Raw genomic sequence first — 26,145 nt, forward strand, 5'->3', positions numbered from 1 at the left:
TTTCACACCGTAAGTAGCCAACCGTGCTAATCGGAGATGCGGAGGGGGAAGACAACAATGGGTCTCTGTGTGAGTCTATTGGTCTCTGTGTGAGTCTATGGGTATCTGTGTGAGTCTATGGGTCTCTGTGTGAGTCTATGGGTATCTGTGTGAGTCTATGGGTCTCTGTGTGAGTCTATGGGTATCTGTGTGAGTCTATGGGTCTCTGTGTGAGTCTATGGGTATCTGTGTGAGTCTATGGGTCTCTGTGTGAGTCTATGGGTCTCTGTGTGAGTATATGGGTATCTGTGTGAGTCTATGGGTCTCTGTGTGAGTCTATGGGTCTTTGTGTGATTATATGGGTCTCTGTGTGAGTCGATGGGTCTCTGTGTGAGTCTATGGGTCTCTGTGTCAGTCTATGGGGCTCTGTGTGAGTCTATGGGTCTCTGTGTGATTCTATGGGTCTCTGTGTGATTCTATGGGTCTCTGTGCGAGTCTATGGGTCTCTGTGTGAGTCTATGGGTCTCTGTGTGAGTCTATGGGTCTCTGTGTGAGTCTATGGGTCTCTGTGTGATTCTCTGTGTCTTTGTGTGAGTCTATGGATCTCTGTGTGAGCCTATGGGTCTCTGTGTCAGTCTATGGGTCTCTGTGTGAGTCTATGGGTCTCTGTGGGAGTGTATGGGTATCTGTGTGAGTCTTTGGGTCTCTGTGTGAGTGTATGGGTCTCTGTGTGAGTCTATGGGTCTCTTTGTGAGTCTATGGGTCTTTGTGTGATTCTATGGGTCTCTGTGTGAGTCTATGGGTCTCTGTGTGAGTCTATGGGTCTCTGTGTGATTCTCTGTGTCTTTGTGTGAGTCTATGGATCTCTGTGTGAGCCTATGGGTCTCTGTGTCAGTCTATGGGTCTCTGTGTGAGTCTATGGGTCTCTGTGGGAGTGTATGGGTATCTGTGTGAGTCTTTGGGTCTCTGTGTGAGTGTATGGGTCTCTGTGTGAGTCTATGGGTCTCTTTGTGAGTCTATGGGTCTTTGTGTGATTCTATGGGTCTCTGTGTGAGTCTATTGGTATCTGTGAGAATATATGGGTCTCTGTGCGATTCTATGGGTCTCTGTGTGAGTGTATGGGACTCTGTGTGAGTCTATGGGTTTCTGTGTGAGTCTATGAACTCCAAGATTGATATTGTCATGGGGAGGCCTTCATCCAGCGGTGGATTGACAGGGGGCTGCACATCATGATCTAATCACAACAGTAAATAAGCTGCCAGGTTACGATACAATCGATACCTTTTATTTCAGAAAACGTCATCACTCCTTATCTCATAAAATGTTACTTCTCGTACGAAGGTTTCTTAAAGGTTCTCTGAGAATCTAAGAGAGGCTCGTGCGACGCATACAATTTAGGCGGTGGTGGTTGGTGCACGCCTGTAACCCAGCGCTGGAGGTGATGGTTGCTGGATCACCGCACAGATGGTGTGTAAACCCGTGGATATTGAGGAGGAGAAATACGCTGTGCTCACCAGGATAAGGCGGTACGGCGGAAATGTGGACTCCACCTTATTCCTGGTTCTTTCAGTAACGTCACGTAGATAGAAAAGAAAAATCTAAATTCAAAGCAAAAAACCCCACGACGTTTCGATCACAAGACCGCTTGTGTTGGGATCGAAACGTCGTGTGTTTTTTTGCTTTTAATTTAGATTTTTGTTTTCTATCTACGTGACTTTAGCGAAAGAACCAAGAATTTGAATTCCTGCAGTCACGAAAGTTTGAAGTCTAAATTTGGACTCCACCTGTTCCGTCAGTATGGGATATAGTGTTACCCCCTCGCATGTGCGGGTTGCCTCTGGGCTAGGAGATGTTAACTCCCCTGCCTGGTATACAGAAGATTCGTGGGTTCGATCTCGAACCCTGACGCCTGCTGTATATTCGGAGTTTGCGTGTCTCTCTCCCCGTGGTCGCGTGGATTTTTCTCCGGTTTTTCACTCTAAATTTAGAGTATTTGCCTGCTCTACATTTCCACACGATGAGCCACTTCGTTGAGCTTTCATTTGTGATAGCCAGGTTTCTTCCGAGAAAAAGCCATTTAACTCAGCGGGCCTTACCTGGTAAAATACAAACAAATAGTTTACTCCCCTATATAAACACACTTCATATATAGAGGACCGCAGAGCTTGGGAACTTGTTGGCGCTGGCTCATCGTGTGGCTGCCTTCCCGCTTGTCTGTGGTTCCCTGCGCCTCTGAATAATTTTCCTGAATCATTGGAGAGTGGACGAATACCGCGCAGCATGTTACAAGCTAAAACATTATAATAACACTGGTCAACAAAAAAAAAAAATTCTGGCCTGGACTTTTGCAGCTGTTCTAGACTAATTTCAGGGTACTGATTCCAAATCTGATCTCAGATTTGCTCTATCACATCATTTTTATGCTATCGGCATACCCCATTTTCATTGATTTTACCCGAAATTAACTCTGTCACTTATGATTGCAAGTTGTTGCGAGTCAGTGACTGCTTTAGTGTTAAAATATGGTGCTGTATTTTAAGGATAGTGTGTTTATAATATCATTTAATGTAGATATCCACATTTATTTAATATTTTTCTTCTGCAGTTTTTATTGAAAATGCAATATTTGATATCTCAAAAACCTGATGTGATAGACAAAAACTGATGCCAGATTTGGAATCAGCACCCCAAAATTACATTAAACCCGTTGGAATATCTTATGCCAGAAAAAGTGTGTTGACCAGTGTAATCAATATTTATTTGAAGCTTTCGTGACTGCAGGCATCCATACTCTTCGGTTCTTTCGGTGAAGCCACGTGGGTAGAAACAATAATAGATGACGACGTTTCGATCGCAACACAAGCAATCGTCATCAGGTGGGACAACCACAGCAAGAAACAACTTCTTTACGTGACTTTACCGAAATAAACAATGAGTATCATCATAATCACAGCGAGTACGAGAGAAGCCCTCTTAACGACGGTAATTGGTTCCACGAAACCGATCGTCAAGTGATTTGGTCATCAAGCGAGTCTAGGAAACACACGGTAGCATCAAAAGTTACCTTTTTCTCCCCCAAAAACGTACTTTATAATATTTTAACAATGGATATTAATACATAAATATACTAACAACATTATAAAAATAACATCACAATTAACATGGTTAATCAATGCATTCATTAATATTTAGTGTACCTACAACAGCCCATCGTTAACAGGGGAATAGTCGGTAAGCGAACATATTGGGCTCTATGGAGGCACAGCACCACTATACACTGCTATACACTACGCTATAGACTACACTACTATACACTGCACTACTATACACTACTCTATACACTACACTACTATACACTACACTACTATACACTACACTACTATACACTACACTATAGACTACACTACTATACACTACACTACTATACACTACACTATAGACTACACTACTATACACTACACTACTTATCACTACACTATACACTACACTACTATACACTACACTATAGACTACACTGCTATACACTACACTACCATACACTACACTATACACTACACTACTATACACTACACTATACACTACACTACTATACACTACACAATGGGCTCTCTGGAGGCCCGTTGTTAAGCGAATAATCGTTAACAGGGGTGGTCATTAAGAGGGGTTCTTCTGTAATGCTTTTTTTTACTCATGCAGGGGGTCACAATGAACGTGGCAGATGCAGAAAACAAAATAATAGCAATTTATTTAATCGCGAATGTCCTTTCAGGTTATAAACGGCACATGGAGCGAAACGTCGGACACAATTGCCGACGAACATCCCAGAGAGCCACAAAGCACGACCGCCATAAACCTACGCAGCAGCAGTAGTAGTCGTGAAATAAAGTCTTTTGCTTGGCCTCCGATACCTCTTTTCATTTCAATTTGCACATCCGAACTGTGCCGGGGCCATGTGAAGCACCCGTCAGGATCCACGGGTTTTTGTTTTGTTTCCACTACTCAAGCCGGGGCCGTTCCGTGAGCGCTGACGCGGCTTGGACCCGAGTCGGATTCAGATGTCTTGTGGGGCCGGTAAACCATGGTTCGCTTCCAAGCTCGCCATGGTAAAATGCCAGGTAAAAACTGGCATTTTTACCATGGCGAGCCTTGGTAAAACTATTAACTATTTTTTATTGTACCAGGTAAAGTCCTACTGAGCTACATAGCTCTTTTTCAGACGCGACCTAGCGACAGTGGCTTATCATGGGAGAACTTATAGTAGCCAAATACTCTGAACGCATGACGTTGATTCCAAAATGTGGGGGGAAAAATTGTTGAACCCGGAGAAAAGTCCGCGCGACAACGGGGAGAACATGCAAACTCCAAATATAAGCAGGCGTCAGGGTCGGGATCGAACCTACGACCTCCTGCATACAAGACGAGGTTCCGTTCGGGAATAGCCACCGTGGGGCATACGTGTGTGCCGGCCACGTGCTGGCACGGACCGGATGTGCGAGTGGAAAAGGGGTATCAGGGGGTGAACCGAGGAAGTACGATCTGTGACGGGTGAAGTTGAGAGGTTAATGAAGGCAATGCTGATGATGAAGATTGCATAAAATTGTCATAATTGAGATCAAAGTACACTGTAATCCACGCGTTTCTAAGGAGGCGCTTTAGCACAGGGTAATCTATATTTAGATACCCCACTGATTGAAAATGGGCATCTCAATTCTTCTCAACAGCTGTTTGAATGCTGTGAAAGCGACGGATCCATATCTCACGGAGGAGAGCGTTGAAATATTGAATGCAGTGTGCGTGTGTTTTGGTGGGGTATCTATAAATGGATCGCCATTCATTTTGCATAGAGTTGTGGTAACATTGTCAGCAGAGGTAGTTGTAAAATTAACCAAAACACTAAATGCATTAAAAATAGAACGTATAAAAATCTAAATTGGTTATAATCAGCAATAAAATATAAAAGCATTTTTCTATACCTATTGATTTCTAATGCCACTTTTCAGTCTTTGGCACATTCTGGTGGGCACATTTAGATCTTCGTAGACTTTCATTTGCGGGCAGTTGATCATCCAATGTTCGTGTGCTCATGTCGAGGTTGCCGAGTGAGCCAGTGGCCGTCTTCAGGAGAAGCCACGTGGTGACGATTTGACACACGATGGAGACCCGGCGTCAAGGAGCATGAACCATCATCACGCGAACTCCGCTCATCATCGCAGAAGCGGCGGCCATCGAACAAAAACGGCAGTCACCGCATTACGCACTTTCAGATGCGCTTCTGTGGACGTCTGGAAGGTTCTTGCTTCTGATGTGAGGAAGCCACTGGAGCTATGCACTTTTAAATCTAGATTGAAAACTAATTTTATAAGAACTACTTTTTGCGTTTGCTTTGTTGTCCTTCCGCTGCACCTCCGATTAACACGGTTGACTAGTCGGAGGTACTGTGCGAAAGAAGTTGAACATACATACATACATACTGTACTTACATAGATACCCATAGACTCACAGAGAGATCCATAGGTTCACACGCACACACACGGCGAATATCTGAACATCTGTAGGCGAATGATCGACGCAGCCAGTGGCATTAACTGTCTGCTCCTTGATTTTGAGATTGCCGCCCATAAGTCGTTCCCTGGGCTAGTGCGGGATACAGGCACAGCATCTGCCGTACGATGCTCAGCTGGTGCAGTTCAACAGAGACCATTGCGCTTGCAAAGCGCTGCTGCGGTGGCCGCACGTGTCAACCTTGAAAGCAAAAGCCACTTTTAGGCCAATTGCTCGACAATTCCCCTCCCCCCCTCAGTCAAAAAAAAACCCAATGGACCCATTACTAACAAACACAACTGACCCATCAATAAAACCGCACGTAGGTGGACACGACGTCGCTTCCCAGCGCGTTGCTGGCGACGCACTTGTAGAAGCCCGATTGCTCGTACCCGGACGTCTGAACGTACAGCGTCCCTGCGGGGTGCAAGTAGACACCACCGCCGCCGCCGGCCGCGTGCGCTCCAGCGCTCGCCGTCGACAGCTTGGCGCCGCTCGGCAGCTCCCACGCCACGTCGGCCTTGGGCACGCCGATGGCGGCGCATCGCAGCCGCAGCCTGGCGCCGCGCTGCGCCAGCACGGTCCGGGGCGGGCCCCGCGTGATTCGCGGCGGGTACGCCACCACGATGACGGGCACGGCCGCCGACGCGTGCCCGGCTGTGTTCTCGGCGTGGCACACGTACATGCCGCGGTCGTGCGGGGTCGCCGCGCTCAGCGCCAGCGTGCCATTGGCTAGCAGTGTCGCACGCCCGCCGGCGGCGGCAGAGGCGCGGGACGCGCCGTCGACGCTCGCGCCGTTGGGCAGCACCCAGCGGACCGTGGGCTTGGGGTTACCGCTGACGACGCAGTGCAGGAAAAGCGGCTCGCCGCTGGTGCTGCGCACCAGGCCCCTGTGGCGCAGCGCGATCACGGGCTTCTGGCCGACCTCCAGCGTCACCGCTTTCTCCACGAAGCCCACGGCGTTCTTGGCCGTGCATCGGTAGGTGCCGGCGTCCCGCTGCGCAGGACGGAGGATCACCAGGGCGCCGTCCTTGCCGTGCCGGAAGTTTTCCATCTTCTGCCACTTGGTGACGAGGGTTCCGTTCGGGAACAGCCAAGTTGTTTCTGGCGTCGGCACACCGGTTGCCGAGCAATTCAGCGTGACCGCCCTGCCTTCTTTGGTGATGATTTTCTCGTTTTTTGGGTTCTTTAAAACCGGCTTTTCCAACGTGTCTGTCACGACCAGCTTCACGCGCAGCGTCGCCTCTCCTGCTTCGCTGCGAGCGACGCACAGGAACTCCCCAGCGTCCGAGCGCCGCACGTTTTTGATTTCCAGCGTCCCGTTCTCGAGCACGGATATCCGGCTGCCCTCGTAGGGCGTCGTCAGCACGACGTTGCCGGGCATGACCCATGCCACCCGCGGCTGGGGCAAGCCGTCCGCCCTGCAGTTGATCCGCTTGCGCGAGAACTTGACGGCCGAGTCGCCGGTGACCACGTGCCTGTCCTGGATTCCCGTTTATGACGGGCTTGACGAGCACCACCTCGAGGCTGATCGCCTTCGAGTCTTCCCCGAGTGCGTTACGGGCGATGCAGGTATAGACGCCGGCGTCGGCCTTCCCGACGCGCTCTATGATCAGCGAGCCGTCCCTCTGGACGCGCGGCCCGTCCGCAGACGTGAGCGGGGCCCGCGTAGACGGCAGCACCCACGCGACGCTTGGCTTCGGCTCGCCGGCAGCGTCGCAGCTGAGCCGGGCCGCGTCGCCGCCCCGGACCTGCAGGGGCACGGCGGCGGCGGCCTTCCTGGCGTGGCCCTCGATCTTGGGCGGCCTCGCCCTCGGCGGCACGCTCAGGCGCACCGTCGCCTCGTCGCCTCCGGCCGCATTGCGTGCCACGCACGTGTAGACGCCCTCGTCCCCCCGCGCCACGTTCCGCACGAGCAGCGTGCCGTTCCTGAGGACGGCGCGCCGCCCGCCGTCCTTCTGCTCGCCATCGCCGTCCGCCGTCGTGCCGTCGGGCAGGCTCCACGAGACGTCAGGCCGCGGGAGGCCCGAGGCGACGCAGTCGAGCCACGCCGTGCCGCCGGCGCTGACGACGAGGTCCGTCCCGCTCGCGCCCGCCGCGCGCTTATCGATCCTCGCCGCCTCCAGGGTCACGTTCATTGTGACCCCCTGCATGTCGTAGCCGAGGCTGTTGCGCGCCACGCACAGGTAGTCGCCCGCGTCGCCCTCGATTACCGTGCCCACGCTCAATGAGCCGTTTTCGTGCACCGAGACTCGGTTGTCGGGGCTGCAAGTGCATGATGGGGGGGGGGGGGGGGGGAAATGAAATAAATCACCACCACGGCGGTTGATATTCGAAAGTATGTTGACCTTCTTTCTCACCGTACGTAGCCAACCGTGCGAATCGAAGGTGCGGGGGAAGGACAAGCAACTAAACACAAAAGTCAGTTCTAAAGAAAATCTAGATGATTTTAAAGTGCAGAGCTCCAGTGGTCTCCTAATATCGGAAGCATTCCAGATGGCCGCAGAAGTGCATCTGAAAGCGCGCGACGTGGTGACCATCTTTGTTCGATTGCTCACCAAAAGCTGCTGATGCGAGCGTGACTGGAGTTCACATGGTGGTTTATGCACCTTGACGAGATCAGCAGCAAGGTGTTGTGGTTCACTTGACGTTTCAAGGTGTCACATGGGGTGGCACGTCATTCTCGCTTGTTTATTTTTTTGTCTGAAACGGATGCCCACTGGCGTATGCCGCTTCTCCAACGTCGTCCTGATCGTGCGTCATTGTCATCAGACGAAGAACTCATTCACAACTCTCATCGCGAAGCGGTTGCAGCCCTTCGTTGCAGAGGGCAGCTCGCGGAAGGCAATAATTACATTTAAAACAGTTCTTTGTCACATGACGGTCAAACTGCTATTTTCAATTAACTCTTTCCCGTTCCGATTCGCCTACAAGTCGCAGGGTGTGGGGGTTCCCGTTCACCGCGGAATCTCGGAACGCACGAGCGGCGTAGCGCCATTGTTTTAAAAGACGTCGTTACACGCCACAGAGAACCGCGGTGACACGATCGCCGCCACTCTACGATAGCTGGCGGCAAACCTTGCCTCGCAGTCGAGCAATGTTCCTGAGGTGCCGACCCCACACGACATCTGAATCCGATGGGCCACCGACGTGCACATTGCGTGTGACATCAGGCGGTGCACCTCGAGATCCGGTTGTCACCGCATCACAGAGGTCGCAACCGGGTACCCGATACCCGTACCCTACCCGATACCTGGCTACCCGTACCCGGCCTGGTACGCGTACCCGTTTGCGACACTGGTGCAGCCGGGTACGGGTAGGCCGTGAGTCACTGGTGAGTAACTGTTTGTCACTCATTTCCCAACGTCTTGTCTCTTCTCACAATTCAAGTTCCTAGAATCAACCCACCCGCGCCTGCAACATGGCTTCATCCCAGAGGTCGCAATCAGGTACCTGATACCCGTACCCTACCCGATACCCGGCCGGGTACGGGTAGAGTATGGGTACGGCCGGGTACGGGTACGGGTACCCGTTTGCGACCCTGGTGCGACCGGGTACGGGTAAGGAATCAAAACCCGTTTGCGACCTCTGCCGCATCAACGCGTGTGACGTCAGCATTCACGGCACGGCCCTGCTTCTGCAGTGAAAAGGAAAACGCGTGCATCCCGCATAGCCTTGTGGGTGCCTCGGTACCGACAACGTAATTGTACGTGATTGCAACAGAACCGGAAGAAAAACCGATGACGTACACGCGCACGTCATCAGAATGGGGAGAGGGTTAAGAGGAAAAAAGTTTACCGTCACGTTTTTCTTTTCGTGTCGTCACTGGTGATGAGACTGAGACCATCAGCTCACTGCAATTGAGAAGCCAGTTTACTCTCGGGCAGCTTCCAGGATACCAACTCAAGATCTCAGCGGTGCCAACTCAGGCCTTTTGAGTTTTCCGGACACCTTTGCCTCCCCTGCTCTCGCACATTCCTCTACCCTCCTTCTACCCGAATGCAGCTCTTCACTTTTGTCGAGGCTAATTGAGATGAGGTTGCAGTTGATTTAGGAGCCACCAAACAAAAAAGATTGAGAACCCACCGATTTAGGTGCTAGAAATATTTAAAAAATCATTGTTTTACGACCTAACCAGACGTGATCTCAGCACGTAAGCGGAGGTATGGATCGGCAGAACGTAACGAACTCGGTCCATTCCTGGTTGAGCATTGGCTTCAGTCAACGAATGGTAACTGTTTTGCACAGTACTGCGTGGAGGCTGGGTTTATTCATACATTTGGACTCGCACACTAAATTGAAGTCACTTCTTTAGAATTGCTTTGTTTCGTTTGTTGTCCTTCCCCCAAACCTCCGGTTGGCTACATATGGTGCAAAATAATTTCAACATACATACACAGACTCACACCAATACACTCGCACAGAGACCCATAGAGTCACACAGAGACCCATAGACTCACACAGAGACCCATAGATCACACAGACACCCATGGACTCACACAGAGACCAATAGACTCACACAGAGACCCATAGACTCACACATAGACTCATGGACTCACATAGACACCCATCGACTCATCACACAGAGCCATGGACTCACACAGAGACCAATAGACTCACACAGAGACCAATAGACTCACACAGAGACCCATAGACTCACACAGAGACCCATAGACTCACACAGAGACCCATAGACTCACACAGCGACTCATGGGCTCACATAGACACCCATTGACTCATCACACAGAGACCAATAGACTCACACAGAGACCAATAGACTCACGCATGTACCAGTCTTGGAACGTGAATGGCAGCATGAATCTCTTTGTTCACCTGTACAGAGTATCGATCACGATCTTGGAGGGCAGCCTCCAAATGACTTTCGGCTGGGGGTCACCGGAGGACACGCAGTTCAGGAGCGCGACCTCGCCGTACCGCACGTCCACCGCGGCCCGCTGCTTGTTGCGGGCGATCTTGGCCGGCGAGAGGGGGCTGCTCACGCTGAGGCTGACCACCCTCCTGTCCACGCCCATGGCGTTGGTCGCAACGCACTCATAGCTGCCGCTGTCGGCCGTCGCCAGCCGGGCGATGTGGAGCGTGCCGTTGGGGAAGACGAACAGCTTGCCCTTGAGAAACTGCGACGGCCTCACAACCGACCCGTCGGACAGCAACCAGCGGACGCTCGGTGTTGGAAAGCCGCCGGCGCTGCAGTGGATCACGAGGCTCTGGCCCACGATGCCAGGGAGATCCTCTGTCTTTTGCTGCGCAATCTCGGGCGGCGCGGAGATCACGTCGAGCTGAAAGCCGACCGTGTCCGTCCCGGCGGGGTTGCTCGCGATGCACTTGTAGCTGCCGCGGTCGGACGCCGCCACCCGCCGGATGTGCAGGGTCCCGTCGGGCGCCAGCGTCACCCGGCCCTCGCCCAGGCTGGCCGTACGCAGGAACGAGCGGTCCGGCAGCAGCCACGACACCTGCGGCTTGGGCCGCCCCTCGGCCGGGCAGCGCAGCTCCACCGGCTCGCCTTGGTGTGCCGTGAGGTTCTGGAAGCGCGGCTGGCGCACCCGTGGCCGGTAGGCGAGGACCGTGAGAGTCACGGTGTAGTGGTCGGAGCCCCGGTCATTCGCGGCCGTGCACAGGTACTGCCCGCGGTCCTGCAGGTGGCCACTGCGGACGAGGAAAGTGCCGTTGGGCAGCACCTCGAACCGGCTGCCCAGTCTGGAGCCAGCCCTGATGGTGGCGCCTGGGAAAACCAAAGCCGCAGCTGTTCATTAGCACTGGACGAGTGATTCTTGTTTGCAACGTGTTTATCCACTAAACAAGGGATGCTGCCGTGTTGTGATGGATAGCACACTGTACTTTCCAACCAGAGGCCTCCAGATCAACTCGATCTCCTGGCACAGCAGTTTCCACGTGATAAGCCAATTTGCTGAGCTATCATTTGTGATAGCCAAGTCACTTTTGAAATAGACATATATGGCTCAGTGGGCCTTACCTGGTAAAATGTATTAGTTTATGGAAATAATTGGCTGTCCGTACAACAAAACAAGCACGTGAATTCTGCAAAATGTCACCTGTGGCCACTTTCGTCCAGCTGATGGTTGGCGGAGGATTGCCAATCGCAGGGCAATGTATTGCGACGTCCGAGTCGGCCACGATCGCGATCATCGTGCTCGCCTTGTCCACGATCACCGGCGCGCCACGCAGGCTATCTTCGTCGGCATCGCCGTGGGGCCGCACGGCGTTGGACGAATCCGAGCCGCTCTCTTCCCTCCACGTGGTGGTCTTCTCGTCACCGTGGTTGTGCTGGTTTTTCGGTGGAGGCCCCTCGGCAGATTCTGCCGAAGCTTCCCCCTGTCGGTCGTGAGCCTGATCCGTTTGCAGCACGGTCGTTGGGGCCGTCATCGCCGCCGCCGCCGCCCTGTTGGGAAACGCTCTCTTGACGTTGCGTGTGGTCGGAGCCGTGGGCAACGGCCGTGTCTTGGTCGAGTGGGCGCCCTTTGGGACTAACCTTGTGTCGGACACGGCGGGACGTTGCAACCCATCCCAGGGAAGTGGCGCTTCGTATCCCTCCGTCACCGGCGGTCCGGTGAACGTGTTCTGCCAATGAGACGGAGGCGAACCAGCCGCCGTGTCGGATCCCGTAGCCGAGCGCGATTGTGCCCGGGCTGCTCTCGATGTGGACGTGGCCCCTTCCCTCTGGTCCGTCACGCCTGAGGGACGCCTCGTCATGCTGCGGGGTCGCTCGGAGCCCTCTGAGGACGACGTCGACGACGACCCATGCGCGGGCCCCGTCGGCGTTTGAACCTGCGACTCCAGCTCCGGGTCGGCGGTGGCGGAGACGGCCGCCCGCACCGTCGGGTCCCCGTCCGTGGTGTGGAATTTCCCCCACGTGACCGGAAGGAGCGCCTCGGGCTGGAGGAAAGGCAAGAGGCTTGCGGCCGGAGTGCCCACGGCCGAGGCCCACTGCAACTTCTCGTGCCAGCGTCCGTACGTGCTTCGCGGAGGACTCGGAGGGAGGAGAGCGCTGGGCACGGTCGTCGTGCTGGATATCCGGTGCCAGGAACGCTGCGCTTCTCTTGCGTGCTCCTGCACCTGCGGGCGCGATGGCAGCCTCGTGAAGGAGTTGTCGGGACCCCAACCTGAGTGCTCTGGGTCCGCGTTCGCGGGAAGCGCCCCCGCGCGGTCTCCCGCCGCCGAAGTCCGTCGAGTCAAGGCGACGTCCGATTTCTCGGTTGTCGCCGACGTGGTGGGGAAAGGGCTCAGGATCGTTTCCGAAACTCCGTAGTCGGTGTCTGCCATGCTCGTGTGAACGGCCGCCCGCGTGCCGAGCGTGTACGTCTCGGTGTACGCGGCCTCATACGCCGGCGTCATGCGCTCGTCGGAGGAGACCGTTTCCACGATGGCGGAGTGGTCGTCGGAGAGCTCCACCAACCCACCGGAAAATGTGCTCGCCCACTCCAGATCACGGCCACCAGAATACCCCACGGTGACCCCGCGGCTCACGGCGCTCCCTTCAGCGCTTGTCTCAGTCTCGCCAGCAGCCGATGCCCCGGGCGAAGGGGCGAGGTCATGTCCGGCCGGAGTCGCGGCCGCTGCCGTGACGGCGAGGCTGTCATTGTGGCCCCCCCGGCGGCTCCACTCTCTGTGCCGCCGCCTCACCTCCTCCAGCACTTGGGCCCACCGCTGAGGGTCGCGCTCTTTCACCGACACATTGTCGATCCTGCGTGGGCCCGCAGGTCCAGCGGGCCTTCTCCCGTGTGGCCCACTCTTCAGAGCATGCCCGCTTTCCTCACCCTCCTCGTCGTCCTCCTCCTCCTCCTCATCTTCCTCCTCTTGCTTCTCATCCTTCTCCGTCACCACTCTGGCCTCGCCCGCCACGCTGTTCCCGTGCTGCTTCGCGCTTGGGGGACGCGTCAAGGAGGAATCGTTTCGCGTGGCGTTGTAAAGGTCCACGCGGGGCAGTCCGTCGTTTCCCGAGGGGAAATACGAATTCTCATTGTTTGGCTGGGAGCTCGGCCTCCACCCTCCACTCGCGTCGCCACCATTGGCGTCCGGCGACGCGACGGTGACGTTCACGGACAGCACCTTGGCTCCGAGCCGATTCATGGCCACGCACCTGTAGAGGCCGCCGTCCCCAGCGCCGATGCCCTTTATGTTCAGAGTGCCATTCACGGTGGCCGAACGTTCCCCACGTGAAGGCAGGTCCACGGAGACCGAGCCGTCGGGGAAGACCCAGACCACTGATGGGTCCGGCGAGCCAAGCGCCCTGCAGGGGAGCCCCAGGTCTCCGCCAACCAGCACTGACAAATCCTTGCCCGCTGCCCCCTCCGCGATTGCCGGCAGCACCTCGAGCCTGAACTCCATCGCATCCGCGTCGTCTCTCGTCGAAGCGACGCACGCGTACACGCCCGAGTCTGCCACCTGCGCCGACTTGATGAGCAGCTGCCCGCCGCGGGCTGCTGTCACGCGGTTGTCGGTGCTCTCGTAGGGCTCCCGCACCCGCGTGCCATCGGCGAGGGTCCAGTGGAGCGCGGCCGGCGCCCCCGGGGCGGCATCGACGCCGCACAGCATCTGGACGGGTGCCCCCTCCACCACCGCCTGGTTGAGCCGTGCGTCGCCGTCACCGTCGTTGCCACCGCCACGGATGAGCACCCACTCGGAGGTGCCGTGGTCCCCGGCTCCACGGTACCCTGACATCGCCGTGGTGAGCGTCAGGTCCAGGCCGTCCTCCGCGCCAGGGGGGCCGATGCCGCCGCTCAGCGAGACGCCGATCGTCGGCTGCAGGAGCCAGTCGGCCTCCGTGGAGACGCTCGCCACGAGGGCCGCGCCGTCGCTCGACGGCTCCCCCCGCTCCGCCACGACGGTGTAGAGGCTAGCGCTCGCCTCGCCGTGAACCTCGGGCAGCCTCGTCAAGCGGAGCTCGCGCTGCCGCGGGCCGCCTCCCCCCGCCGCGTCGCCGCCCACCCTCGCCGCCGCCTCCCCGCCCATCGCGCTCAGCAGCTGCCGCCGGCCGTCTCCGAGGCTCGAGTCGCACGCCAGGCGCGTCTCGAACGCGCCGTCCACGAGCACTGTCCCGTCATCCAGCCGCCGCACGGCGACCGGCGTGGTGGCGCGCGGTGCGCCCACGCGGTACCGCAGCATCGCGGCCCGCCCCGGCCCGGCCGTCAGGTTGAGGCCGAGCGTGGCCCACGACGCGCGCGCCCGCAGGAGGTGCCGCAGGGGCAGCTCGCCGGTGCCGTCATCGTCGTCGGGTTTCCTCGGCGTCCCGGGAGCGGCGACGGACGGCGCGGTGCAGGCGAGCCGCCGTGCGGGGATGGAGAGCAGGTGGCGCCCCTTGTAGCGCGCGGGGCTCGCGCAGCGGGGACACCGCGAGTCTCCGTCTCGGCTCCCTCCTTCCACCGCCGTGCACTTGAGAACGTCTGCGGCGCGAGGGGAGACGCACACGGAGAGGTAACGGGTGAAGGCGCAGGCCCCGTTGAGCCGGTCGCTTGCGCCACTGCTAGCGGAAGGGCCCTCCTCTGGCGGGAGCTCTAGCGGGTGTTTGGCCTACTCGTCCGCACTGGCGAGATGTCTTGGAAGAGATGGCAGTACCCATATTTTACCCCACCACACGCGACCTGCGGTTGTACCCAAAGAGACTGCCGAGGCCAGGGCGTGGATTTAATAAACTAGCCCCGTTGTTTCATCCGCCGCGCCGGGAGATCGAATCGAAGCGGTGACCCCTGTATTGCAGGTCACAGCGTTCTGACCGTCACACCACGGCAGGGACCGTTGAGGCTAAAAAGGGCCAGTAGACATGCACATGCATGAAAATGAAAAAAATGTGCTCACAAGTAAAAAAAATTGTGCCTCTGTATAGATGAACGGTGCGTAGCGCTCTTCTCTATTGGTTGGCCTTGAGCCAGTCGTGTGACTTGTGCCTTCTCCAACATGAGATCTAGATTATCACCTTCATTTAAACGCAGGCGAGAGGTCGCTCAACCAAAGAGCGTAATTGTTAAAGGGAGATATGGGTTACAAATGCAGTCAAGCAAGCAAGTGGAACACAGACTCAGGCATAACACAGGCTCATGCATAACACGGGCTCGGGTCTAACACGGGCTCGGGTCTAACACGTGCTCGGGTCTAACACAGGTTCAGGTGTAACACGGGCTCAATGCGAATGTAGAGCAACACGCATACAACCCCGTGCGATCTCTGCGATGTGATTAGAAGTTTCCATCCCAGTGGGCCACTGTGAGCTGAACAGTTTGTCCAGCTCATCGGAGTCCTCCTGCAGTCTAAATGAAGATCCTCAATCACACATCAGGTGAGGTAATTAACATCTCGCCACCGTGCCGAGATGTTAACTAACCTCGCCTAACTTCGCGTGATCAAACCCGAAACACAAAAACCGTGAAAAACACTGGTCAACATACTTTTTTCTGGCATAAGGTATTCCAACGGTTTTAAGGTAATTCCAAATCTGGCATCAGTTTTTGTATATCACATCAGGTTCTTGAGATATCAAATATTGCATTTTCAATAAAAACTGCACAAGAAAAATATTAAATAAATGTGGATATCTACATAAAATGATATTATGAACACACTATCCTAAAAATAGAGCACCATGTTTTAACACTAAAGCAGTCACTGACTCACAACAACTTGCAATCATGAGTGACAGTTAATTTCGGGTAAAATCAATGAAAATGGGGTATGCCGATAGCATAAAATGAGATGTGATAGAGCAAATCAGATTTGGAATCAGCACCCTGAAATTAGTCTAAAACAGCTGCAAAAGTCCAGGGCAGATTTTTCTTTTGACCAGTGTAATCTCGATCACGCGAAAAAGCCTCCGCACGACATCTCGAAAATCCCAAACAAAAAAGTAATCCCACGGCGACTCCGAGCCAAGGGGCGCGGACTCACCGGCGGCATTCCCCGCGGCCCACTCGCGCAAGGGCCTCAGCGCGCAGTCGCACGCCCAGGGGTTTCCCTGCAGCGTGAGGCTCTCCAGCGCCGGCATGGAGGTCAGCAGGGAGGGCGGCAGCGAGCGGAGGCGGTTGTCGGCGAGCGAGAGGTGTGCCAGCGTCGACACGACTGCGCCCCGCGCCACGAACGCCGTGGCGAACGCGTCGGCGTGCAGCGAGCGCAGCTGGTTGCCCTCGAGCTGGAGGAGCCGCAGCGACGTGAGGCCCACGAAGGCATCCGGGTCGAGGCGCTCCAGGAGGTTGCGGTCGAGGTGCAGCCGCTCGAGCGAGCGCAGGCCCCTCAGCGCCGGCCTTCGCAGCGAGCGCAGCTTGTTGTAGCTGAGCTTCAGCACCTGGACGGAGGGCACGCGGCGCGATAGAGGTGTCACCGTTGTGGCAGCCTGGAGCTACGTAGTGAACGCCGCTTCTGATACGCGCGACCGGGTTTGTCGATGTCAAATGGTGGGCCGCGTCGAAACGCCGCTGTCCACCACCGATGAGATGCTGGGTTCGAAACTGGGGCGGCCGCCCGTGACCAAACCAAGTTTGTCGCTTTAAAGCTTTCGTGACTGCGGGGATTAATCTTCTTGGTTCTTTCGGGAAAGTCACGTAGAAGGGAAATAATAAAATAATAAAAATAAAACATTATATTTTAATGAAACATAATATTTTGTTACGTTTTATTTTTATTATTTTATTATTTCCCTTCTACGTGACTTTACCGAAAGAACCAAGAAGACAAGTTTGTCGCGTTGAATGAGCCGCATTTTTTTTCAGCGTCGACAAAACAGAGGCGGTGGGGGGGGGACATCAGCGCCGCGCCGCGAAGCGTCGTTCATTCACGCCATCACTTGTTCGCGATGGGACACGAGGCTTTAAACAACAACAACAACACACATAAACTCCCGTGCTCGCGTCGAGTGACCGAGGTGCTCGCAATGGGGGGGTCACGGAGGGTCACCGTGTCGCGCACCTGCAGCGCCCGCAGTTGGCCGAACACGCCGTCTGGCAGGAATCGCATCTCGTTACCGTGCAGCATGAGGATTTCCAGCTTCGCCAGGTCGGCGAACGATCCCTCGTCTAGCGCCGTCAGGCTGTTGTACCTGGCGCGCACACAGCAAGACGCAAGCAACGGCGGTCACGCGACGTCGTGGGCGAGACGACAAAGTCGCCGCTCCGTCGACGCTTCTCAACCGGTGCCCCCCACCTTTCTAGCTACCCCCCCCCACCAATGACGTTCACTGGTTACCCCCCTTCCCACCATCTCCTGATACCCCCCCCCTCCACCCCAGCATCGCCCATGGTACTTTAACAAACATTCTCGTCAACACTATTGAGACCTCATTTACCAGTGGCAAAATATCGTAATAGGTTTTTACCCTTTCAACTGGTACAAAACTGACACCTTTGTACAAGGCATCATGTTTGCGATAACCACAACACAAGCAGTCAAAATGCAAAAAAAAAAAGAAACAACTCTGATAATGATAATGATATGCAGTGTCCTTGAAGTTGATTGGTCCACTGTCTTGGGTGGGTTCATCCGGAGAGGGGGTGCGAAGGCGCTGAGGGGTGGGGTGGAGGGTTGGAAGGCTTTTTATTACTTGCGCCAGGGCTCATTGCCAACCACGCAATGCCACCAGATCATCATCAAGACGCCCTTGAGAGACCCCTCTCGACGGCCAATCTCAATGTGGAACACGTGGGAGGAAGATGTCAGGATCATTCGTAAAGCGGTGGAGGAGCGGCTGCTGCTGCAGCCGACTCGGTCAAGAGGCTTGAAGAAACTTTTTTTTTTTATCAGAATCAACAGCAGCGGTACAAAAACACGAATTCCATCCAGCAGACGACCAACAACTTTTGCCCACAGTGCGGACGATGCTTTCGCTCAAGGGGCTGGTGCCTTTCATCCCACCGGCGTTCAGGAAAATGCTGCTGCTTGCTGTTCTCCACAACCATCATCGTTCGCGATGGACAGCCGAAAAGAAGGACTCAACACCGGACGATGATCATCACCCAAGCGAGCGAGGGCTGTGGCTGGGCTGACTCTCAGACGATGATCACCGTACGATGATCATCACGCAAGCGAGTGCTGTGGCTGGGCTGACTCTCAGACGATGATCACCGTATGATGATCATCACCCAAACGAGTGCTATGGCTGAGCTGACTTTTAGACGATGATCACCGTACGATGATCATCACCCAAGCGAGTGCTGTGGCTGGGCTGACTCTCAGACGAACGCGGTTTCTGAGAGCACGTGTTTTCGCGGTTCGTGCCCCGTGTCGTTCCTCGCGATGTCCGATATTTAGTCTCGCGTGCGTGCGGGCGGGAGGGGTTGGGGGGTAGGGGGAACTTCTTCGGGTAAACTGAATCCAGAGTGGCGTGGGTCCTGGTGCCGAGAGAGAATTCGCTTTTGAAGAAAGCTCTCACTCGGGCACGTGGAGCGAAACGTCGCAACATCGTGTCGAACAAGACAGGGGACGGATGCGCTGCAGAAGCTCCCAGCGCGTGAAGCGTCGTGATGCCCAACGTCCCGTCCCATGTGTCGACGTTCTGAGAGCTTCTTCAGGAACTGAACTCTGCAGGAACTGAATGCAAACTGAATTTGGTTCGATAATTGTTTTTTTACACTTCTATCTGGCAACAAAACTGACACCTTTTTTACAAGGAGTCATGTTTGCATAGATTACAATACCTGCAGCCATAATGCAAACAAAACACATAACTCTGATAATATATGCACTGTCCTTGAAGTTGATTGGTCCACACCCGAGACAGCTTTCCTTAGAGCCTAGTCTTTGTTTGCATTATGGCTGCAGGTATCGTGGTCTATGCAAACATGACTCCTTGTAAAAAAAGGTGTCAGTTTTGTTGCCAGATAAAAGGGTAAAAAAACTGTTATCATATTTTTACTGGCAAATGAGGTTCCAATGATGAATTTGGTTCATGAAGAAACTCCCAGGAACTGAGCTCTCAAGGGGCCGTACATAAATGACGTCACGCGATTTTGGAAGATTTTTTACCCCCCCCCCTCGTCACACGGCGTCACAAATAATCAGACCTCCCCTCAAATATGACGTCACGAATCTCTGCCCTCCCCCCCCCAAAACCATTTTTCCATTTTGAAAATAAAAGATGCTTCAAATCGCTTTAAATTATTGTCATTGTAGTGCGTATTTAATGTGTGTTGTAGGAGTGTTGTTATAACAATTAGTGTTGTTATAACAATTCTATATTTATTTTAAGTTTCGCATTTTGATGTGACGTCACATTTCTCAAACACCCCCCCCCCCCTCGTCACACATCGTCACAAATGTCTGACCCCCCCCCCAGGTGCGTGACGTCATTTATGGACGGCCCCCAAGGAACTGAATGCAAACAAAATGTTGTTCCTGAAGAAGCTTCCAACACGCGTGGAACGAAACGTCGGACAATCCTGCCGAATAGCTCACGCTCGTTACGATACTGATCATCAACAATAATCATCATCATCATCAATAATCATCATCAACAATAATCATCAATACTCATCATCAACAATAAGCATCATCAATAATCATCATCAATAATCATCATCATCAACAATAATCATCATCAATAATCATCATCATCAACAATAATCATCATCAATAATCATCATCATCATCTCGACGATCATCATGAAAGCAGCGAGGAGCTGCCGTGCCCTCGGAGCTGGCGCGCGCGCACGCAACGCAACCCACGCAAACTTCAAATCAAGATTCAACCCACGCAACGCACGCAACCCACGCAAACTCACGCAACTCACGCCACGCACCCACCCCATGTTGATTCGCAGCGCGTCTCGCGGCAGCCCGGCCGGCACGGCGTTCAGGTAGCGGAAGGTGCAGTGCACCTCTTCACGGTGGTAGCAGGTGCACGCCCGCGGGCAGTCCCTCCCCGCTCGCTGCGCAGAGGCGACGCCGCCGCCACTGCCGGGCAGCGGGAAGGGCAGCAGGAGCAGCAGCAGGAGGAGGAGGAGGTGGTGGACGAGGTGGTGGTGGAGGTGGAGTATCGTTGCTCCAGAGAGGGAGACACGTTGCGTGAGTCCAGCCATCGCGAGGAGAGGAGGCCGGCCCTCTTACACAGCGGCCCGTGCTGGCGAGCTCCTGTGATAGCGTGTGCGTGTGTGTGCGTGCGTGTGCGTGTATGCGTGTGTGTGTGCGTGTGTGCGTGCGTGTGTGTGTGCGTGTGTGTGCGTGCGTGTGCGTGTATGCGTGTGTGTGTGCGTGTGTGTGCGTGCGTGTGTGTGCGTGTGTGTGTGCGTGTGTGTGCGTGCGTGTGTGTGCGTGTGTGTGTGCGTGTGTGTGCGTGCGTGTGTGCGTGTGTGGCACATGTTAGGTGCATGTGGGGAGCGGTGGCGTTGCGGTTAGCGGGCTGCGCTACGAAACCCGGAGAGCCGAGTTCGATTGCCGCGCATTGCAAACACCGGTAGCGATTGTCTGAACCGGTTCTGGGCCTCGCCTAGGTCGACTCAGCCTCAAATGAGTACCTGGTGCGGTGTGCAAACTGCAAACATCGCCACTGGGGAGGCAAAGGCGGCCGGACGTGGTGCTGGCCACCCACCCCCTCGTGTGCCGTGTCGGCCTTCATAGGTGCTCGCTAACAGCACTTGCCCCTACAGTCTGCTAAGGCTATACGGGGGATCTTCGTCTTTGTGGTGGCACACACAAGCATTGGCACACTTGTGTGTACCCGTGCCATGACATTGACATGCTTGTGCGAGGTTGTCTCTGAACTGACACCACTATGTGAGTGCGTTCCTGTGACACTGATTGTGTGTTGTGTTACACTTACATGGGGAGCGGTGAGGTAGCGGTTAGCGCACCGCCCTCCGAACCCAGCGACCCGGGTTCGATTCCCGCTCACGGCCAACACCAGTGGCGATCTGAACCGGTCCTGGGCCTCCCCTAGGTCGACTCAGTGCGGTGTGTAAAAACATCGCCACTAGGGAGACAAAGGCGGTCGGGCGTGGTTCTGGCCACCCACCCCCTCGTGTACCGTGCCGGCCTTCATTGGTCCTACTCGCTAACAGCACTGTTAAGGCTACATGGGGGATCTTTGTGGCCGTCCATAAATGATGTCACGCAATTTTGGACGATTTTTGACTCCCCCCCCCCCTCGTCAAACGGCGTCACAAAAAGTCAGACCCCCCCCCCCTCAAAAATGACGTCATAAAGCTCTGCCCCCCCCCCCCCCAAATAAAACATGCTCCAAATCGCTTTAAACTATTGTCATTATAGTGCGTATTTAATGTGGCGCTGCACTTTGATGTTGTAGAGGAAAACATTTATTAAAAAGTATATTTAATTAAGTAGAACGCGTTGTCTATATTTATTTAAAATTGCGCATTTTGATGTCACGTCACATTTCTCAAACCCCCCCCCCCCTCGTCACACATCGTTACAAATGTCTGACCCCCCCCCCCCCCCCAGGTGCGTGACGTCAATTATGGACGGCTCCTTTGTCTTTGTTCCACTGACAATGACACACCTCTGTACAATAGACTCACTGCCAACTCGCGCAATGCATTTCTCGCTGGGATCTCGCACGGTTCAAGTACAACACTTCGATTCATTATTAGACGATACCGTGTGATCATCGATACTCATTGCGATGTGTACTCACCGCGGCTGTTGTTTGATGGCTGGCCATCAAACGAAGACGATCACAGACGCGCTTCTGTGGCCGTCTGGAACGCTCCTCCTTCCGATGTTCGGAAGCCAATGGGAGCTATATGCACTTTTAAATCTTTCAGATTGAAAATAATTTCTTTAGAACTGCTCTTTGTGTTTAGTTTGTTGTCCTGTCCCCTTCCCCCATCTCCGGTTAGCACGGTTGGCTACGTACGGTGCGAAAGAAGTTAAACATACATAGATTCACACAGAGACCCATATACTCACACAGAGACATATAGACTCACAAAGAGACTCGTATACTCACACAGATCCATAGACTCTTCACAGAGAGACCCATAAACTTACACAGACCCATAGACTCACACAGAGACCCATAGACTCACACAGACCCGTAGACTCACACAGAGACCCATAGGCTCACACAGAGACCCATAGGCTTACACAGAGACCTATACACTTACACATACCCATAGACTCACAGAGATACCCATAGGCTCACACAGAGACCCATAAACTTACACAGACCCATAAACTCACAGAGATACCGATAGACTCACACAGAGACGCATAGACTCACACAGAGACCCAATGACTTACACAGATACCCATAGGCTCACACAGAGACCCATAGACTCACACAGAGACCCATAGACTCACACAGAGACCCATAGACTCACACAGAGACCCACAGACTCACACAGATACCCATAGGCTCACACAGAGACCCATAGACTCACACAGAGACCCATAGACTCACACAGAGACCCATAGACTCACACAGAGACCCACAGACTCACACAGAGACCTATAGACTCACACAGAGACCTATAGACTCACACAGAGACTTATAGACTCATACAGAGACCCATAGACTCACACAGACATGTAGTTTGTTGTCCTTCCCCCGCACCTCCGGTTAGCACGGTTGGCTCCGTACGGTGCGAAATAAGTTCAAGTTTTAACGTTCACGTTGAAATCTGTATCCAGGCATGACGACTCAATGAGTGTTCAATAATTTACAGAATTTATGGTGCTGGCTAGCAACAGACATACAACTGTATCAAACGTGGTCGTCTGTGGTTTGAGAAGAGCGACCGTCTGACCAATCCGTTGCTCATGAAATTCCATAAAGTCTCGAGCGTATACATCCACGTGTCTGTTCCAAAGCAGCGTTCGGTTTCTTTTAGACACGAATCCAATCGCACCTCTGTTTGAGTACGCTTGGCTAAGTACTGGTGCGAAAGAAGTTCAACATACATACCTACATAGACTCACACAGAGACCCATGGACTCACAAAAGACACATAGACTCACAAAAGACACATAGACTCCTCACACAGAGACCCATCGACTCACACAGACTCATAGGTTCACACAGAGATCCATAAACTTACACAGACCCATAGACTCACACAGAGACTCATAGACTCACACAGAGACCCATAGACTCACACAGAGACCCATATACTCACACAGAGACCCATAGACTCACACAGAGACCCATATACTCACACAGAGACCCATAGACTCACAAAGAGACCTATAGACTCACACAGAGACCCATAGACTCACACAGAGACCCATAGACTCACACAGAGACCCATAGATTCACACAGAGACCCATAGGCTCACACAGAGACCCATAGACTCACACAGAGACCCATAGACTCACACCGAGACCCATAGACTCACACAGAGACCCATAGACTCACACAGATACACATAGACTCACACCGAGACCCATAGACTCACACAGATACCCATAGACATACACCGAAACCCATAGACTCACACCGTGACCCATATACACTCACACAGAGACCCATAGACTCACAGAGAGGACTTGGTTGAACGCGACACCAGCCTCCTGTCGACCGAGACTCACAGAGCACCTTTCTCATCCGCTCGCGTGAACGCATCCAGACTTCTGCTCATTCTACAAGCTATTTGAAATGCCTTGTCGAGCTCTCTTAATTTACCTTTTCATGACGGCCGATGTCCAATTCGCTTATTTTCTTGTTTGTTTGTCCACTCGCCTCTTTTAAACGAAAGGCCGACGCTTTGCAGAGTATCCACGGGAATGTTGTCGAGATTTCGCGTGGTTATGCCTGCGCGCGCGCGTGTGTGTCTGTGCGCAAGTAGATGTGTGTGTGTGTGCACAAGTAGATGTGTGTGTGTGTGCGCCTGCGTGTGCGCGCGCGCGTGTCTCCGTGAGCGTGTGTGTCTGTGCGCGCGTGTGTATGTGTGTCTGTGCACACGTGTGTGTCCGCATGTGTGTTTATTCTGTGCGCGCGTGTGTGTCTCTGTGCACGTGTGTGTGTGTCTGTGTGTGCGTTTGTGTCTGTGCGCACGTGCGTATGTGTGTCTGTGCACGTGTGTGTGTGTGTCTGTGCGCGCGCGCGTGTGTGTGTACGCGCGTGTGTGTTTGTAAGTGTGTGCGCGTATGTGTGTCTGTGCACGTGTGTGTGTGTGTCTGTGCGCGCGCGCGTGTGTGTGTGTACGCGCGTGTATGTATATAAGTGTGTGCGCTATTCCCAAACACACGTCAGCAAAGTTGCTCGCTCGGAACCCTCCCAGCCGATCCGTGAAGTCGGCGTGAGCGGCGTGCAGAGGGCAGAGCGAGAGGGAAGCTGGTGGGGGTGGGTGGGGGGGGGGGGGTGAGCTCACAGGGTGAGCTTGTGTGTGTGTGAGTGGGGGGTTTTGGGGTATGGAGGTTGGAGGGGGGGGGGGGTCTATTTGGTGGGGGGAGGGGGGGATAGTGGAGGGGGGGTATCGGGTGGATTTGTGAATGGGGGGGGGGGCAGAGGTCGCAAACGGGTTTTGATTCCTTACCCGTACCCGGCCGCACCAGGGTCGCAATCGGGTACCCGTACCTTACCCGATACCCGTACCCTACCCGTACCCGGCCGGGTATCGGGTAGGGTACGGGTACGGGTACCCGATTGCGACCTCTGGGATAAAGCCATGTTGCAAGCGCGGGTGGGTTGATTCTAGGAACTTGAATTGTGAGAAGAGACAAGACGTTGGGAAATGAGTGACAAACAGTTACTCACCAGTGACTCACGGCCTACCCGTACCCGGCCGCACCAGGGTAGCAAACGGGTACCCGTACCCGGGTATCGGGTTGGGTACGGGTATCGGGTACCCGATTGCGAACTCTGGGATGAAACCATGTTGCAGGAGCGGGTGGGTTGATTCTAGGAACTTGAATTGTGAGAAGAGACAAGACGTTGGGAAATGAGTGACAAACAGTTACTCACCAGTGACTCACGGCCTACCCGTACCCGGCCGCACCAGGGTAGCAAACGGGTACCCGTACCCGGGTATCGGGTAGGGTACGGGTATCGGGTACCCGATTGCGACCTCTTGGGGAGGGGGGGTAGTGGGGGGTATCGGTGTGCTTGTGAGTCGTACGTGTGTGTGCTCAGCCGTGTTGGGGACAAGTGCTGTAGCACCTCGAAAGGGCGGCACGGCACGCGAAGGGAGTGCATGGCCCTCGCCACGCCCGGCCACCTTTGTATCCCCAGTGGCGATGTTCACACGCCTCGCCGCCGGGTACTCATTTAAGTCCGAGTCGACCTAGGGGAGGCCCAGCAACGGGTACCAATATTCGCTGCCACCGTTGTTGGCCGTGAACAGGAATGTAACTGGGCCCTTGCCCGGGTTCGTGGTGGCGCACTGCGGTGTGACCTCGCCAAGAGGGCAACAGACATTCAGTGGAAGCGTTGAATTCATTTCCTTCAGGGACGTACAAAGACAAAGATCCCCCGTATAGCCTCAATGCACTATTGGGGACAAGTCAAGGCCGTAATTATAATATAAATTTGGGGACACACATCCCCCCCAATATTCAAATATGCTCAAAATGCCCCCCCCCCCCCCAATATATTGCTATAAAATAGATTTATGTTTATATGATTGTGGTTATGGTTGTACTTTATTAATCCCTAATCTCTGCCGTTATATACAATGAAACAAGAAAAGGTACAAAAGAAAAAAACAGAGCAATGT

General features: G+C 54.2%; 1 protein-coding gene across 1 annotated transcript; it reads right to left on the reverse strand.

Moving 5' to 3' along the window:
- Positions 1-1,358: 1,358 nt before the first annotated feature.
- On the reverse strand, positions 1,359-24,257 carry LOC133357454 (immunoglobulin superfamily member 10-like). Its single transcript, XM_061575400.1, is given in 8 exon segments — positions 1,359-7,012; positions 7,014-7,785; positions 10,354-11,260; positions 11,592-14,939; positions 16,435-16,828; positions 17,449-17,578; positions 20,278-20,604; positions 24,114-24,257. Coding segments are annotated over 7 exon segments (7,011 nt in total). The 5' UTR covers positions 20,553-20,604; positions 24,114-24,257; the 3' UTR covers positions 1,359-5,827.
- Positions 24,258-26,145: the final 1,888 nt, after the last annotated feature.

This window comes from Lethenteron reissneri, chromosome 58, assembly GCF_015708825.2.
Source record: "Lethenteron reissneri isolate LAM-NWPU_2019-01 chromosome 58, ASM1570882v1, whole genome shotgun sequence".
In the NCBI taxonomy this organism is placed as follows: domain Eukaryota; kingdom Metazoa; phylum Chordata; class Hyperoartia; order Petromyzontiformes; family Petromyzontidae; genus Lethenteron; species Lethenteron reissneri.